The sequence below is a fragment of the Saccopteryx leptura genome, chromosome 3 (genome assembly GCF_036850995.1).
Source record: "Saccopteryx leptura isolate mSacLep1 chromosome 3, mSacLep1_pri_phased_curated, whole genome shotgun sequence".
Classification (NCBI taxonomy): domain Eukaryota; kingdom Metazoa; phylum Chordata; class Mammalia; order Chiroptera; family Emballonuridae; genus Saccopteryx; species Saccopteryx leptura.
In genome coordinates this window covers 279,953,660-279,969,666 of record NC_089505.1, presented here as the reverse complement: position 1 = coordinate 279,969,666, position 16,007 = coordinate 279,953,660, and the positions used below count along the sequence as shown (strand labels likewise).

Here is a 16,007-nt window from a genome sequence, read left to right as displayed (position 1 = left end):
AACGGTATGAACAGAAGAGTAAATGCAGAGAGACCATGGTACACAGAAAGGGAAAGGAAGACAGAAAAGACTTCTGCTGGCCCAGGATGGGGGATACCTGAATTTACTTACTTGCAAGAAGATGGAAAGAGAACAAAGACGGCAGGTAAGGCTTCAATGGGAGTGAAGGAGACTGGGGGTGGGGTTGCGGGTGGGGGAAGGGTACGTACTGTGCAGCCTGAAGAGCAAAAGCAGAAGGGCTGGCTTGGGACAGAATGAGGACAACTGATCCTCTGGTTGATAAGGAAGTAAGGAAAAGCATGAAACAAATGTGTAAGAGATCGAGGGAAGAGAAAGGAGGTTTGCCTCTCATAAAACATATGTTAAATGCTTATTAAATAAATGTTGGGGAAATTTTATCCTTACTGAATTTCTTAAATCCTTAGTTAGGTTTGGTGGTAAAATTAAAGTGATAATGAAAATAAGATATGATAAATAGGACACTTTGTACCATTCTGGAATTTAAGAGGAAACCAAGAGTCAATTTCTAAACCAGTTTTTACGAGGAGATTTATTGTAATAGCTAGTGGTAGGTCATAATAACGATTTGTGCATCATTGTACTGGTCTCAAGAATAAAGGGCACTTTTGAATTTTTAAGGCCTCTTAAATATTTTGGTGCCATGGACTTGAAAAGTCATTAGCCTCCACGTCTTCCAATAATTGATCAAGAAGATGATGCCAACATGCATTTTTCTTCAAAGTTGTTTTTAAGAATAGTGATGAAATGATTATAGATTAGCAGTAATGTAGCAAGTACTGTCCAGATGCCTAAAATATGGAAAACAATTGTCAATCAAGCCAGCTCTCCAATCAATAAGACTTTGGGTGGTAGGAACTGTTTTCTCAGGAAGATTACATTTTTCTCTTTTTTCTTTTAGCATTTACAGGCAGTCCCTGAGTTATGAAAGAGATAGGTTCCTTAGGTTTGTTCTTAAATTGAATTTGTATATAAGTTGGAATAGGTACATTTCCCTATTAAATGCAATTTAGACAGATGATTCTCATAAAAGTATATATTTTTACCTTTCTGTGCATATAAATACTTAAACATTTTCAAACCTATAGAATCTATTTCGTTTGTAACCCAGGGATTGCCTGTATATTTCAAATTGGCTCCTAAATATAGAAGAACTTGTTAACAAAATAAAGGTATGGTCTCTGTTCCCAATTTATTTTCAAAAATCTCTCATTTCATCCTTATGTATGCTATGTACATGACATACACGGTCTTTCATATCTTTGGAGACTCACCATAGGAGTCGTATGGATCGACGTTGGGGTTGGTGGTGTTCCAGCCCTGGATCAGCCCGTCAGTACCACCACTGTAACACTGCTCACCATTGCTGCTCATGACCACGCAGAGCACTGGACCTCTGTGAGATACAAATCCACTTCTAGTCTCAAAACAAATCTGACAATAGAACTTACTAAAATAAGACATTTAATATTCAAATGGCTATTTTTCAACTTTGTATAATGAATAAAAATACTATCAAAGCACTGCTCATTTTTCTTCCTCTGCGAAACTGAAAGCTGGTAAACTATGGCTGGTAGGCCAGATCCAACCAGTGGTTTGTTTTGAACATTCCTCAGACTAAGAATGGGTTTTACACTTTTTAAAGAGTCATAAAGCAAAACAAAACTAAACTAAAAACAATATACAACAGAAAATACACAGCCTGCAAAGCCTAAAAAGTTACTATCGAACCCTTTACATAAAAAGTATATAATCTCTGTGCTACAAAGCAAGTGACTGTATCTTCTTTAAACTTAACAGGAAAACAGGAAAAGCAAGCAATATGTGATCCTAATAAAAAACTCCTGGCTCTTTTTATGTAGGTTATCTTTAAAAAAAAAATGTCAGGGTTTCTAACATCTCAATCTAATTGCCTCAACTTTATTTTGAGAGATACATACATCATTTAAACATCATGCAAATAAAATCTAATTTCATCAAGAATCCCTATTTGGCAGTGTAAATTTATTTTTAACATCATCAGCCAGTTTCTTTTACAATTACCAAAAAGCTACTAAGCACAAATATGTAAACGAAAGAAAATAAAAATTCTAATCAGACTTATATACAGAGATGTAAATTTTTTATAAAAGCACATACTTACTTATGAGCCCTAAATGTATAGATAGGCTCCACATCAAGAGAGGTACTCCTAAATCAGAGGAAAAGAGGGCTTTTACCACTCTAGTTTCAGAAGGACACAGAATTACTGAATTACATCATATATCCTGGACTCGATTTTCAGTTCTGTTATCAACTAACTTTAGGCAAATTATTTCATCTTTTGAAATTTCAGATTCCTAAATGTTTAAAATAAAATTTAAAAAATAGGAATAACACTTAATACGCACAGGATTAAATGGGATTCTGCAAGTAAAACAGCCTAGGACAGCACCTTGCATACAGAATTCCAAAAAATGGTACTTTAATTTCCTGGCATTTCCATGAGGGTTAATGTCTGTCCTTGATACTTGCAGAAACTTTCCAAGTCATCAGTTCATTACTCAGAATACTGACTATATGAGGACTCTACAGTGCCTAAACTGGCCATGATTGTTAATTAAAACTGAAATTAAAGTCAAATACTTACCATTTTTTATAGGCATATGTTCTCTCTCCTCAAGTCACTTCCAAAGTTTTAAGTACAAAGGTAAATGGGCTATTGTTATTTATACATGAAGGTACTATTATTAAGCTATAACCAGCAAGAAACTAAAATTTAGTCAAGAATATATGAGACAATCACATTATCTAGTCTAATGTGATGACCGCTGTTGTGACCAAAGAACTAGAAAGACTAAAAGCACAATTTATAACCAGGAAGCAATTTTTCTTCCAAGAGAGAATTCACTTGAATTCTCTAAAGATCTGCTAAAGCTAACTGATAAAGACCAACAAATCAAGAATTTATCTAGTCTATATGACTCACAGCAGAAATGTCAGTGACCTCTTTTAAACTGGGCAATAGATATCTTCTACCAGAAATAAAACTTCTGTAATCTCCTCCATCTGAAATTCATTTCTACTCTTCTGATAATAGAAATACCTGTGACTACAGAATGCCCTTGCTAGCAAATGCTGGGTTCACCTGTGAACTAAAGAAGAAAGGAGAGGAGCCCCAACAAAGACCCCCCCAAGTGGGATCAGGACTAGCTTGGTGACTGATAAAAGGGTTTACACCAACTCATGTCTGTCCATGCCTAGAGAGAAACATTTCTGTCCATGGCCATGACTAGCAGTTAAATGACGATAACAACATTGTCTTTCAGTCAAGAAATATTGGTGGGTATGGAAAGTACCTAAAGGGTCAAGGCCAAAAGACAAAACCGAAGAGAGGTCCCTCACCCGTCTCAATCAGCCTTCCCTCCCTTCTAGTCCATTAGTTCAAAGCTTGTGAACAATGGGACAGGGTTGGGTGGGAGCTTGATGATTAAACATGCCCATATCTGTTTACAGCAACAAAAGAAACTTTCAGTACATTTAAAGGGCTCGCCAAGACAGACAGACATTTAAAATACTGTATATGGACTGTTATCAGGATTCACAGTTCCTGGGAAACCATCAGATAATACCATGTCTCCCTAAGTGTCATTTTCCAACCTAATATCAGACTGTGAGTCTCAGTTGGGAAAACACTCTAAATTATACGACATGGTGAAGAAGAAAGAACTAGAAGAGATATATGGGAAATTTAATAGTAAATAATAAAATAAGTCTTTTTCTCCTGAAAAATCTGTTAATTAAAATATTCAAATAAAGTTAAAGTAGACTATTCTCACTTTTTGGCTGGGGCTGTTTTCTGTAAATTCCACATTTTTAACGTGTGATCTTCTGATGCTGTTATCAAAACGGGCTCAATGGGATGGAAAGCAAGAGCTCGAATGCCATCAAAGTGACTCCGTAATGTAAACTTAGGGTTCCACGTCTTCCTCAGTGCGTCTTTATTGTTTGCTATCTATTAAAGAAACAAAAGAAAAATACCTATGCATTAGTTCAGGATAGGAAATAAAATTGTATTTCAACATTAATTCTTGCTGATTTGTCATTAAACCATCACATTTTGCAGCTTTTAAAACAATATAATTTTTAAATGTAAATAACCAAATCAATATACAAAATTAGCAATATGTCAACAGTGGTTTGAAGAAATATGAACGCTATAAGAAAACAGGTAACAATTCAGTACAGAAAAAGGATCAAATAACTTAATAAAATAAAATAAATCTTCACCAGGATAATTTTAAAAAGACAAGTAATTTCAACCTAAATTATAGTATAGAAACAATTTTGGGTAAGAGTTGAAAAACTAAGTTATCTTTAAACATGTTACCATTATAGAATATCGTCTCTACTTTCTAAGAACTGAAGTTTTTCATCAAATTAGTAACAAAGTTTATAATCTGGAAATATAAAATATTAAAATTAGAAGAGACAATCAGTTGTTACAAAAAAACAGATTACACTAGCAAAACACACAGATTGTTACTGTTGCTTTTCTCCAACAACTCTATTTCAACTGAAAAAAAAAAGCACAATTTTTTCATTCCAAGTAATAGAAAAGTTAATGAGATTGGTATGTGACGTTAGCACCACGTATGAACTCTTCACACTCCACGGCTAACAATCACACTAGGTGTAAGCAAGAGAGAGTGGGGCAAGTACTGGCAACATACTGTGGAAACAGTACCACAATTACAACGACAAAAACCAACCAGATACTAACAATAGCAGCTATTCTGAAGATTATTGATTATTTTGAATGCTATTCAGAAGACTTAACTCAATCCTCACAACAACTCTATAAAGTAGGAATTAACATTATCCCTACTTTACAGATTAGACACATAAGGGAAAATGTAATTAAGTGATTTACCCTCTAGTAAGTGGAGGAGTCAGGATTCAAACCCAAGAAGACTGGCTTCAGAGGCTACAGTCCTAATATAAACTATAATTCAGGACACAGAAGTTTAAAAATGTGGAGAAGCCTGACCAGGCGGTGGCGCAGTGGGTAGAGCGACGGACTGGGATGCCGAGGACCCAGGTTCAAGACCCCAAGGTTGCCAGCTTAGGCGCAGGCTCATCTGGTTTGAGCATAAGCTCACCAGCTTGGACCCAAGGTCTCTGGCTCCAGCAAAGGGTTACTCGGTCTGCTGAAGGCCCGCGGTCAAGGCATATATGAGAAAGCAATCAATGAACAACCAAGGTGTTGCAATGCGCAACGAAAAACTAATGATTGATGCTTCTCATCTCTCTCCGTTCCTGTCTGTCCCTATCTATCCTTCTCTCTGACTCTCTGTCTCTGTAAAAAAAGAAAAGAAAAGAAAAAATAAATAAATAAAAATGTGGAGAAAAATCTGGATGGGGGCACTCAGAAAAGAAAAAATATACTATGCAATATATTAAGTAAGAATTGGGGCTGGTTATCCTTGTTGGGTGGGAAAAGGCATGGAAAAACTGAGCTGACTCGCATCTGCTCTTGTTAAAAGAGCTGAAAGGTTTTTATGTGTAAGAGCAATTAGATTTCTTCTGAATGTCTTTATGTGGTAGGCAGCCACTACCATGGTTCCCAATCAACCCCACCTCGTATATTTATACCTTGTGTAGTCCCTTCCACATTATAGGGTTGTTCTGTGTGACCATAGCATACAGCAGAGCAGTAACAAATTATTTTCAAAATGAGATTATAGGCCCTGGCCGGTTGGCTCAGTGGTAGAGCGTCGGCCTGGTGTGCGGAAGTCCCAGGTTCGATTCCTGGCCAGGGCACATAGGAGAAGCACCCATCTGCTTCTCCACCCCTCCCCTGTCCTTCCTCTCTGTCTCTCTCTTCCCCTCCCGCAGCCAAGGCTCCATTGGAGCAAAGATGGCCCGGGCGCTGGGGATGGCTCCATGGCCTCTGCCTCAGGCGCTAGAGTGGCTCTGGTCGCAACAGAGCGACACCCCGGATGGGCAGAGCATCGTCCCCTGGTGGGTGTGCCAGATGGACCCCAGTCAGGCGCATGCGGGAGTCTGTCTGATTGCCTCCCCATTTCCAGCTTCAGAAAAATACAAAAAAAAAAACCCATGAGATTATAAAACGTTCCATCATGAGTGCTTTAGTACCTCTCTTTTCTAGGGCAGTCACACTGGAGAAAGCCAGCTGCCCTACTGAAGAGCCCATAGACAGGCCCACATGGTGAGAAACTAGTTTCCAGCAATAGCAGGCAAAAAACCCAGGCCTTCCAACAACCATGTGAGTAAGCTTAGAAGCAGATCTTATTTATTATCTTCATGTAACAGGCGAAAAAGCAGTATTTGAAGACAAATGTCTGAGAACTTTAAAAGCTGATGAAGACATATTAAGCCAAGAAGATCTAAGAATGTTAAAAGGTCCTGGCTGGTTGGCTCAGTGCTAGAGCATTGGCCCAGCATGTGGAAGTCCCAGGTTCGATTCCCAGATACATAGGAGAAGTGATCATCTGCTTCTCCACCCCTCTTCCTTCTCTTCCTCTCTCCTCCTCCCGCAGCCATGGCTCGAATGGTTTGAGCAAGTTGGCCCTGGCGCTAAGTAAGGATGGCTCCGTGGCCTCGCCTCAGCTGCTGAAATAGTTCAGTTGCTGAGCAATGGGGCAACAGCCTCCAGATGGGCACAGCATTGCCCCATAGGGGACTTGCCCAGTGGATCTCTGTCGGGATGCATGCAGGAGTCTGTCTCTCTGCCTCTCAATAAAATAAATAAATAAATAAATTTAATAAAAGGAAGGTTAATATATTAACCTACAAGAAGGTTAGAAACAAAACCTAAACCTTGGCTGACAATGAAGACATAGAGAAATATTTGTCAGAGAAAAAGAAAAATCAGACCACCAGTGAATGACCAATAGACATGACAGTTGACTTTAATAGAAAACAACAAAAAAGGACAATGAAATGATACTAGGGTTGCTGGCTTGAGCCCAAGGTCATTGGCTCGAGCAAGGGATCACTAGTTCTGCTGTAGTCCTCCAGTCATATGAGAAAGTGATCAATGAACAACTAAGGAGCTGCAATTAAGAACTGCTGCTTCTCATCTCTCTCCCTACCTGCCTGCCTGTCCCTCTCACTGACTCTGTCAAAAAAAAAGAAAGAGAAATATGAAATATTCTCAGAGTAAAAGGAAAGGAAAGTGATTCCAGATGGATACTCAGACATGCAGGGAAAAATGAACAAAAGCAAAATGGAAAATGTAATGGATAATCCTAACTGAATATTTAGTGTACAAACAGTATCTTGTTGGAGATAAATGTATAGAGAAATAAAATACATAACAAGAATAACATGTATATAGGATGAGAGGTTTACATTTATTTATTTATTTATTATTAGCAAAAGAGAGATAGAAACAGACAGGCAGGAATGGAGAGATATATGAAAGCATCAACTCATAGTTGTCACACTTTAGTTGCTCATTGACTGCTTTCTCATATGTGCCTTGGCTGGGAGCTCCAACCAAGCCAGTGACCTCCTGCTCCAGCCAACGACCATGGGGTCATGTCTATGATCCCACGTTCAAGCCAGTGAACCCACGTTCAAGCTGGTCAAGCCAGCAACCTTGGGGTTTCAAACCTGGGTCCTTAGCATTCCAGGTTGATGCTCTCTGCACCACCACCTGGTCAGGCTAGGGTGGGAACTTTTTAAATAGCATCAAAAGTGTTCAAAATGTATGTGCATGCAAAATTTTTTTTATTTTTTTATTTTTTATTTTTTCATTTTTCTGAAGCTGGAAACAGGGAGAGACAGTCAGACAGACTCCCGCATGCGCCCGACCAGGATCCACCCGGCACGCCCACCATGGGGCGACGCTCTGCCCACCAGGGGGCGATGCTCTGCCCATCCTGGGCGTCGCCATGTTGCGACCAGAGCCACTCTAGCGCCTGGGGCAGAGGCCACAGAGCCATCCCCAGCGCCCGGGCCATCTTTGCTCCAATGGAGCCTTGGCTGCGGGAGGGGAAGAGAGAGACAGAGAGGAAAGCGCGGCGGAGGGGTGGAGAAGCAAATGGGCGCTTCTCCTGTGTGCCCTGGCCGGGAATCGAACCCGGGTCCTCCGCACGCTAGGCCGACGCTCTACCGCTGAGCCAACCGGCCAGGGCCTGCATGCAAAATTTTGATGAGTGTGTGTGTGGTAACTTCTCGAGTAACAATTAAAAGAGTAAATAAAGGCCCTGCCCAATTGGCTCCGTGGCAGAGCAATGGCCCTGCGTGTGGACGTCACAGGTTCGATTTATGGTCAGGGCACACAAGAGTAGTGTCCATTTGCTTCTCCATCCCTCCCCCTCTTGCTTCTCTCTCTCTCTCTCTCTCTCTCTCTCTCTCTCTCTCCTCCTCCTCCTCCTCTCCTGCAGCCATTGCTCGATTGGAGCAAGTTGGCCCCAGGTGCTGAAGATGGCTCCATGGCCTCTGCCTAAGGTGCTAAAACATGGCTCTGGTTGCAATGGAGCAAGGGCTCCAGATGGGCAGAGCATCGCCCCCTAGTGGCATTGCCAGGAGGGTCCCAGTTGCGGTGCATGCAGGAGACTGTCTCTGCCCTCTCTCCACTTACTAAATTAAAAAATAAACTCCAAGTAACAGAGGAAAAAAGGAACACAGAACAGGTGGCATAAACAGATGGCATGCTTAAATCCAAAGATATCAGTCATTACTTTAAAAAGAAATAAACTAAATGCTACAATTTAAAAGTTTGTCAGAGATTAGATGAAAAAAACAACAACAAAAGTCAGCTAAATGGTGTTATTAAAAGACATATAAGATATAAGAATACAAAAATGTTGGGGGAAAATATGAATCACAAATCAGAAAAATGAAGTGTAAAGAGTCCATTTAGATTAGGTCATTATAGTGCTGCAGGTGAAAAAAAATGGACTAGGATGGGAAGTAAAAGGAAGCTTATGGATTTCAGCTGTTTTTGGAGGTAGAAAACAAAACACCTACTAATGGACTCAGCCCAGAGAGTTGGAGTGTTGGATTTGTAGGAGAGAGTAGTGAGGGTTCCTCCTTGGGGTACTTATCATATCCATGATTTGCTTACACACGTGGCCTATGTCCCCATGTAGCAGGAGCTATACTGTATTTTCTAACAAAGTTAATAAAGCAGTAAAGTGAGAGGATGTTCATGAAAAGATTGACTAAACAGTATGAAATAAGCCACTTTTTCTAACAATTTATTATGTTAGACAAAATTATAAATGCATTTATAAAACAACTGTGCTTGGGATTCATAAAGGTATAAAGATTTCAATTTTGGTCCAAATCACTGATGGGTCAACCTGCAAAGCACTCTGTACCCATCCCTGCCTAGCAAATGCTAAAATCACTTTAGCAGGATACTGATGTACTAAAGAAGCAAGACTGATGATTCTGTTAGGCAGGCATGAATTTCACTAATCACTGATGCCCTAAGACATAAAACAAAACCTAAACTTAGTAATAAAAAAAGGAATTTCTTCTTTTCTCTAAAACCAATAAATAAAATATACTAACTTACAGATTTAGGTAAAACCCATAATTTTAATCTCTACATGATGTGGAAAATATTGCTTATAATATATTCATGTTTTAAAAGGTTGTAATTTAAAATGAACGAAATTCTATACTTGTGATGAGGTTTTGCTTTTTATTGCCATCTTCTTCTACAAAATTAACTATTTACTTTCAAAAATGAAGTTGGTCTAAAGGTTGTGGGTTACTGTTAAGCTGATTAACAAAAATGAGTAAAAACAAAATTAAACTACCGCTCACATCATATGTTAGTGAATCTGCTTCATTGGCCACTGTAAGGCCTGCCAATTCCCCAAGTCCCAGTTCATTCTCAAGGGCTTCATCTGCTCCCATGATGAATGACTTCCCAGAAGACGGAGGAAATGTCAGTGCTTCCACTGAAAGAAGACAAAAGAAACATAAAAACACCTCTAAAGAAACAATTAGTCTCATAAGGGCATGTTTACATTTGATTATTTTTAAATGCGTTTAAACAATAAAATTCAGTGAGCAGAAAATCCTGAAGAAACTGGTTGCTTTTTCCATATCTTAACCACAGCTAAAGACATTATCTGATTAGAAAAGTAAAATATGAAATAAATACAGTACTTCTCGTCTTTTCCTTTTCACTACACAAATAAACAATGCTGGCTTTCTTTACTTGATAGTTCATGCTAATTACCCAAATTATTTCTATAAATTATTAAACATATATAAAAAGTGATTCTGAACATTGGTGATCTGAAATAAAATTGTTAATTCTATAATCTGGAAGAATACAAAAAAATTCAAATGATTACAACTGTAAAGTGTGCCTAAATGAGGCCAAACTAACACAGTGACAGAAATCAGGATGACCTCTAGAGAGGAGAGAAGGAGCTGTGATTAGAAGGCAGCACTAAGTACGAATTCTAGGGCCCTGGTAATGGTCCACACTCCTTGACCTAGAAGCAGTGGTGATATTGTTGGGTTCACTTTGTAATAATTTACTAAGCTACACTTTTGTGACTTTAGTAGCTTCCTATAGGTATAATTCATTTTAAAATGTTTATTTCAAACAAACAAATTTTTAAGTGTTCATTTAAATACTTTTCTTTAGTTTCCAACTGTGCTTCAAGTGTCAAGATTTACTTTGTAATAAATATAAAATATTCTTACTGGACATACCAATCCAATCCCTTTAGTCACTATCACAGAAGAACCAGTTAAAAGTAAAATGGCAGCCTGACCTTGGTGGTGCAGTCAAGGCAAAAAGGAGAACCAACTATAAGCTGATGCTTCCCACTCTTCCCTCCACCCCACCTTTCTCCTGTCTCTAAAAGGTCAATAATTAAACCTTAAAAAAAAAAGTAAAATGCCAAATTTATTATATGAAATAAAGATTTTATTTAATTTGGCTGTTAAAAGATATCACTAATTGTAAATGCAAATTATTTTGACAAACTGTCAAAGATTGTCTTTCAGTTTTCTATAGGTAGTTACTTTACAGATGATATTTATGAGTTGATTAGATAAATTTAGTAGTTTAAACTTTGTTAAAGAAGTAAATTAACGTTTTCTAAAAGTAACCTATCGACTTATTAATCAGTATATGTAGAGAACCGAATTCACAAAGTGTTATTCAGCTATAGACTCATTACTACAATTTTTTATTCAATCATAAATATTTGTCAAAGAAATAAGTTATGTGTTTTTAAAAATACATAGTAGCAGCCGCCTGACCAAGCAGTGATGCAGTGGATAGGGCATCGGACTGGGATGCAGAGGACCCAGGTTCGAAACCCCAAGGTCGCCAGCTTGAGCGCAGGCTCATCTGGTTTGAGCAAGGCTCACCAGCTTGAGCCCAAGATCACTGGCTTCAGCAAGGGGTCACTCAATCTGCTGTAGTCCCCCCCCATCAAGGAACATATGAGAAAGCAATCCATGAACAACTAAGGTGCTGCAACAAAGAATTGATACCTCTCATCTCTCCCTTCCTGTCTGTCTGTCCCTATCTGTCCCTCTCTCTGCCACAAAACAAAAACAGAAACAACACATCTATAGTTAGTGGCAAAAACTTTACTTAAAATCCTTGTAAGAACAAAGCAGAATACAAATTACATGTACAGTAAAGCATATTATATATGTAATATGGTATGTACAAATACCATATAATAAAGCAGCAATAATAAAAATGGGTTTTACCAAAACATACCATATATCCTCTGGGGGAATTCGAAGAACTCTGAAAATTTACTAATGATGAGGGGATTGTTTAAATTAAAAAAGCAATTTTCCTGCCAAAATTTCAACCCAATGATTCATGCAAGACTATGAGACTAGATCTTTAGCCAAGTGTTTTGTTTTCATTCCTAATATTTTCAAATAACTGTATTCATGTGTTAAGTAAGAAATACTCTTCAAAAAAAGACTAAGATTTGTGGGATCCGACCATACATATTGTTTGGGCTAATCTATCTTATGCTCTGGAAATGGCCAAGTTAAACCTAAAAACACTTACCAAATGGCTAAACCAACAGATGTGAGGGCTGATAGCAAGAAAACAAAAATAGGTATAACCTTGTTTGATTGCTAAAATCCCTTAGAACTTGAGGCTATAGTGCCTCTTATGTGTGACACTGCCTCCCAAATTATAAAGTAATAAATGTAGATATAGTATACACAGGCTATGGAACCTTTATCTGAAACTGCAAAGATATTCTAAACTAGCATTAGGGTTGGCTTTTTAAGTTTATGCACCTCTTTTCTTTTCTTTTCCCTGTCTCTTTTTGTTTTCAGGTGGGTGGAGGGGAGATAGAGAGGCAGACTGCTGCATGCACCCAGACGGGGATCCACCCAGGAACCCCAGACTGATGCCCAAGGGCTAAGTTATTTTTAGTGCCTAAGGCTGATGCTCTCCAATAGAGCTATCCTCAGTGCCCTGGGCCACACTCAAACCAATCAAGCCACTGGCTCCAGGAAAGAGGAAGACAAGGGTGGGAAGGACGATGAATGGTCGCTTCTCCTGTGTGCCCTGACCGGAACTGAACCCAGGACATCCATATGCCAGGTGACACTCTATCCACTGAGCAACCAGCCAGGGCCAATGTACCTCTTTTCAATCTTTTTTTTTTTTTTAATTCATTTTTAGAGAGAGAGAGAGAAGGAGAAGGAGCAGGAAGCATCAACTCCCATATGTGCCTTGACCAGGCAAGCCCGGGGTTTTGAACCAGCGACCTCAGCGTTCCAGGTCAACATTTTATCCACTGCGCCACCACAGGTCAGGCCCTCTTTTCAATCTTCAAGACTGAAGTTGAAATCAAACACCACTGAATGTCAGAAAACCTACATTTGGGGAATAATATGTAGAGCAAATATTGGTAGAATGCAATTCTTCTTTAAGAGAGTCCTTTCTAATAAGAACTTAGATTTGTATATCAAGTGCTTTTTGTGCTCCACAGTGGCTTAAATACTTGCCTTCATCTGCCCTATTTATTTCATGCTCAGGAAGCCTGGAGCTGCTGGGTCTGGAAGGTGAACCCACAGATGGCTGCAATGAGGGAAGTTCATCAACATCTCTCAAATTAGCAAGCATATCTTGTAGTTTTGACCTATTGGGCCCTAAGCCAATAAAGGGAGGGAGAGAACAAAAGAGATAAAATAGAATTATTCAACTGCATTAAAATGGTGCCATAAAATTTATTCACAACTGTCAATATTCACCTTTAAAGCTATACTACTATACTAAAAAGTAATTATTTTCTAAGTTTTCAAATTATTTCAAAGTTTATTATTTCTTAAAAACTATTTTACATATATTTTAAAACTTAAGTTAATGGAACATTACTATTTGTATGAAAAAAAAATGCAATTCCAACCATTAAAAATAATAAGTCATTTAAAATCCTTGCATGTGGCTCTAAATTCAGACACCACAGACTGGGAAGCTACTGCTATGTACTGCATTAAACAATAACATCACTTTGTGTTTATTTGTTTAAATTAAGTTGCATTCACTGCCTTACATCCTGAAGCTACGGTACCCGAGAAGTCTCATGCCCTGCTGATGCTGATTACTTACCTGAAATTTGATTCTTCATTCTCCCACATCCCTGTTTTGACTGTTTTATATAGGATAGAGGCTGAAACAGATCTTCGGTAGTTTTTCCTGTTATAAGTTTAATTAAGAATGGGAAATCTTACCCATAGTCCATTATGGTTTTTTTTTTTCCTATACCAGCATAAGCAATTTTAACTAATACCTAGAAATTATTTCAAGACAGTATGACTGGAGTACACAATTTGACTGGAAATATTTCTACTAGACCATATCAAAAGAATTCAAACTTTTCTAATGAGTAAACAGTTTGATTAATAAAATATTTATAGTGGCTTATAAATTAATGTTTCACTTATCAATTCAAAGCTTTTTCCTTCAGTTATGTTTTTATCACCTTGACTTGTTCTCAGACTACCTTTTATCCCGGTAACAAACTCACAATGAAAAGAAATTGTGCTGCATTTCAGTCTACAGTCTATCTTCAATATAAGACATTAAAATTTCTCCCCATAAAGTCATTTCTCTTCATAATACTAAAAAAGTTTGTGCTTTATGCCTGAATACCGATCATAATCCTCAGATACAGGAAATCTAATAACTTCTATTAATAGGAATACTGTTCCAGTCAAATGGTGCAGCTTTAGACCTTAAGTGCTAAATTTCAACTACAGCGATGCCTTGATATTTGACAATAACTAAATAATTGACATAATAGTAGAGGGGTTCTACATAAGTCCTGATAACGCTGCAATCTAAAGATCTTTTATATTTCAAGACATTCATTATTGTAGCACAATGACTTAAATATATCAAATTTAAGTTCATCTAAAAATTAAAATATTCTTATTTCTCAAGTACGATATACAAATTTTCCTTAAAATTCATTAACTGGTTTTATCATGGTTCTGAAAAGCCATAACAAATCTTGCCTATTTTTTAAGATGATTTTTTTGTTTATTTAGATAAAAGGTATAAAATATTCTTGTTTTAATATTTATATTGATTTAATTTATATTGAGAAGACATCAAATGACATCATCTCTCAGTTATGTAATGGTTGGTACAATGATAACATCAATAATGGTCACTGCCATTTATCCAATCAAGCTAAATACTTATAAATTCTAAAATATTTTAAATAAAGATTTAAATATTTTCTAGTAACCACTATGTTGTAAAAGAATGGCCTAAGGAAAGACTGGTCTTTAATAGGCTTTAGCATCACCATAAAAAGAAAAAATATATCCTTCCAGTCTTTTGCAACTTTTAGATAATATTTCACTAAACTGGATATTAATCTCACTTTACACTACTTTAGTATCCCGAAGGATGCCATTCCTATTGCCATAAAAGGGAAACTCACGTTCAGATTGGCAGTAAGTGAAAGTACAAGAAGACAGTTTAACCTTGCTTTCCTAAAAAGGTGTTTAAGGTTTTCAGGGATGTTCAAAAGCTTCTGTATTTCTATTTTACATGCTTAACTAGATCTACTGCTAAACTTTATTAATAATTTGCATGATGAATTATATATATGATTCACAGGGCTAGAAATTTAATTTTAGCTTCTGTTTTTAATGTGGCACATATTTTAATGAAAAGGAAAAAAGCTAATTGGTAAGATTATAAATGAAATTGGTCAAAAGTTTTAAATTAGAAAATACTTTCAGAAGTTGTGTATCTGTGCCCTGTATAGCATATAGTGGTGAAAGCAAATAAACTGTGTGTCATGAACACATAGAATATTCAGGGGTAGAAATTAACTTTCTCTCTATCTCCAAATTATAAAATTATAAGGAATAATCTTGGCTGACTGCCAGAGGGTCAGACTAGATAAGATTTAAAATTCTCTAAAATTGTCAATAGTGAAAAATCATTATTGTAATTAAGCACATATATTTTTAAAAATAAAATTATCACTATGTTTGAATACACAGTCTCCCACACTCTCATAAAGTTCTGAATTTATTATTGGAATGTATTATGATTCCATATTCATATGCATAGTTTTTCTTTATTTTGTTTTTAAGTTCATAATTAAATAGCTAACCATTTAATTTCAACCCCTGAGAGTAGGTGAAAAGGAAAGAGGTCAGGAGTAGAAATGAAAAAGAGTAAGTAGTTTCAGGAAAACATTGAAAACAAAATTGGGGGATATGAAAGAGGCAAGATTTATGAATTACAGATACAATGTTTTCCACTTACTCTTCACCCCCTTTTTCCCCTTTCTCTCCTTTTTGTATTGTTCCTTGAGTTTGGTAATTACTCCCTGGTCCACATTCCAAGCTTCAGGCATGAGACACTGGTCTTCCTTTTCTAAACAGAGTGAAACAAATGAAACAACCTTTTCAATAAAATATTGAACACTGTAAGATAATTCATTGTTATGTCAATGACTGACATAACAACCATTTTCTCCTTAGTA

The 16,007-nt window shown here is 37.2% G+C and overlaps 1 protein-coding gene and 1 non-coding gene across 3 annotated transcripts in view; one reads left to right on the top strand and one right to left on the bottom strand.

Annotated features, from left to right (window-relative positions):
* Positions 1–16,007, bottom strand: part of STRN (striatin) — a 110,810-nt gene that overhangs the window by 17,955 nt on the left and 76,848 nt on the right. Inside the window, exons 8-14 of one of the 2 annotated variants that reach the window (XM_066378514.1) lie at positions 15,788–15,898; positions 13,607–13,693; positions 13,003–13,146; positions 9,808–9,944; positions 3,837–4,012; positions 2,162–2,209; positions 1,293–1,414 (exon numbers count right to left, since the gene is read on the bottom strand). In XM_066378514.1, coding sequence (XP_066234611.1) covers positions 1,293–1,414; positions 2,162–2,209; positions 3,837–4,012; positions 9,808–9,944; positions 13,003–13,146; positions 13,607–13,693; positions 15,788–15,898 — 825 coding nt within the window. The remainder of the gene's footprint in view (positions 1–1,292; positions 1,415–2,161; positions 2,210–3,836; positions 4,013–9,807; positions 9,945–13,002; positions 13,147–13,606; positions 13,694–15,787; positions 15,899–16,007) is intronic. The other variant, XM_066378515.1, reaches the window with a different exon arrangement.
* TRNAT-GGU (transfer RNA threonine (anticodon GGU)) lies at positions 5,745–5,820 on the top strand. The gene has a single exon. It is a non-coding gene; the product is annotated as a tRNA-Thr (tRNA).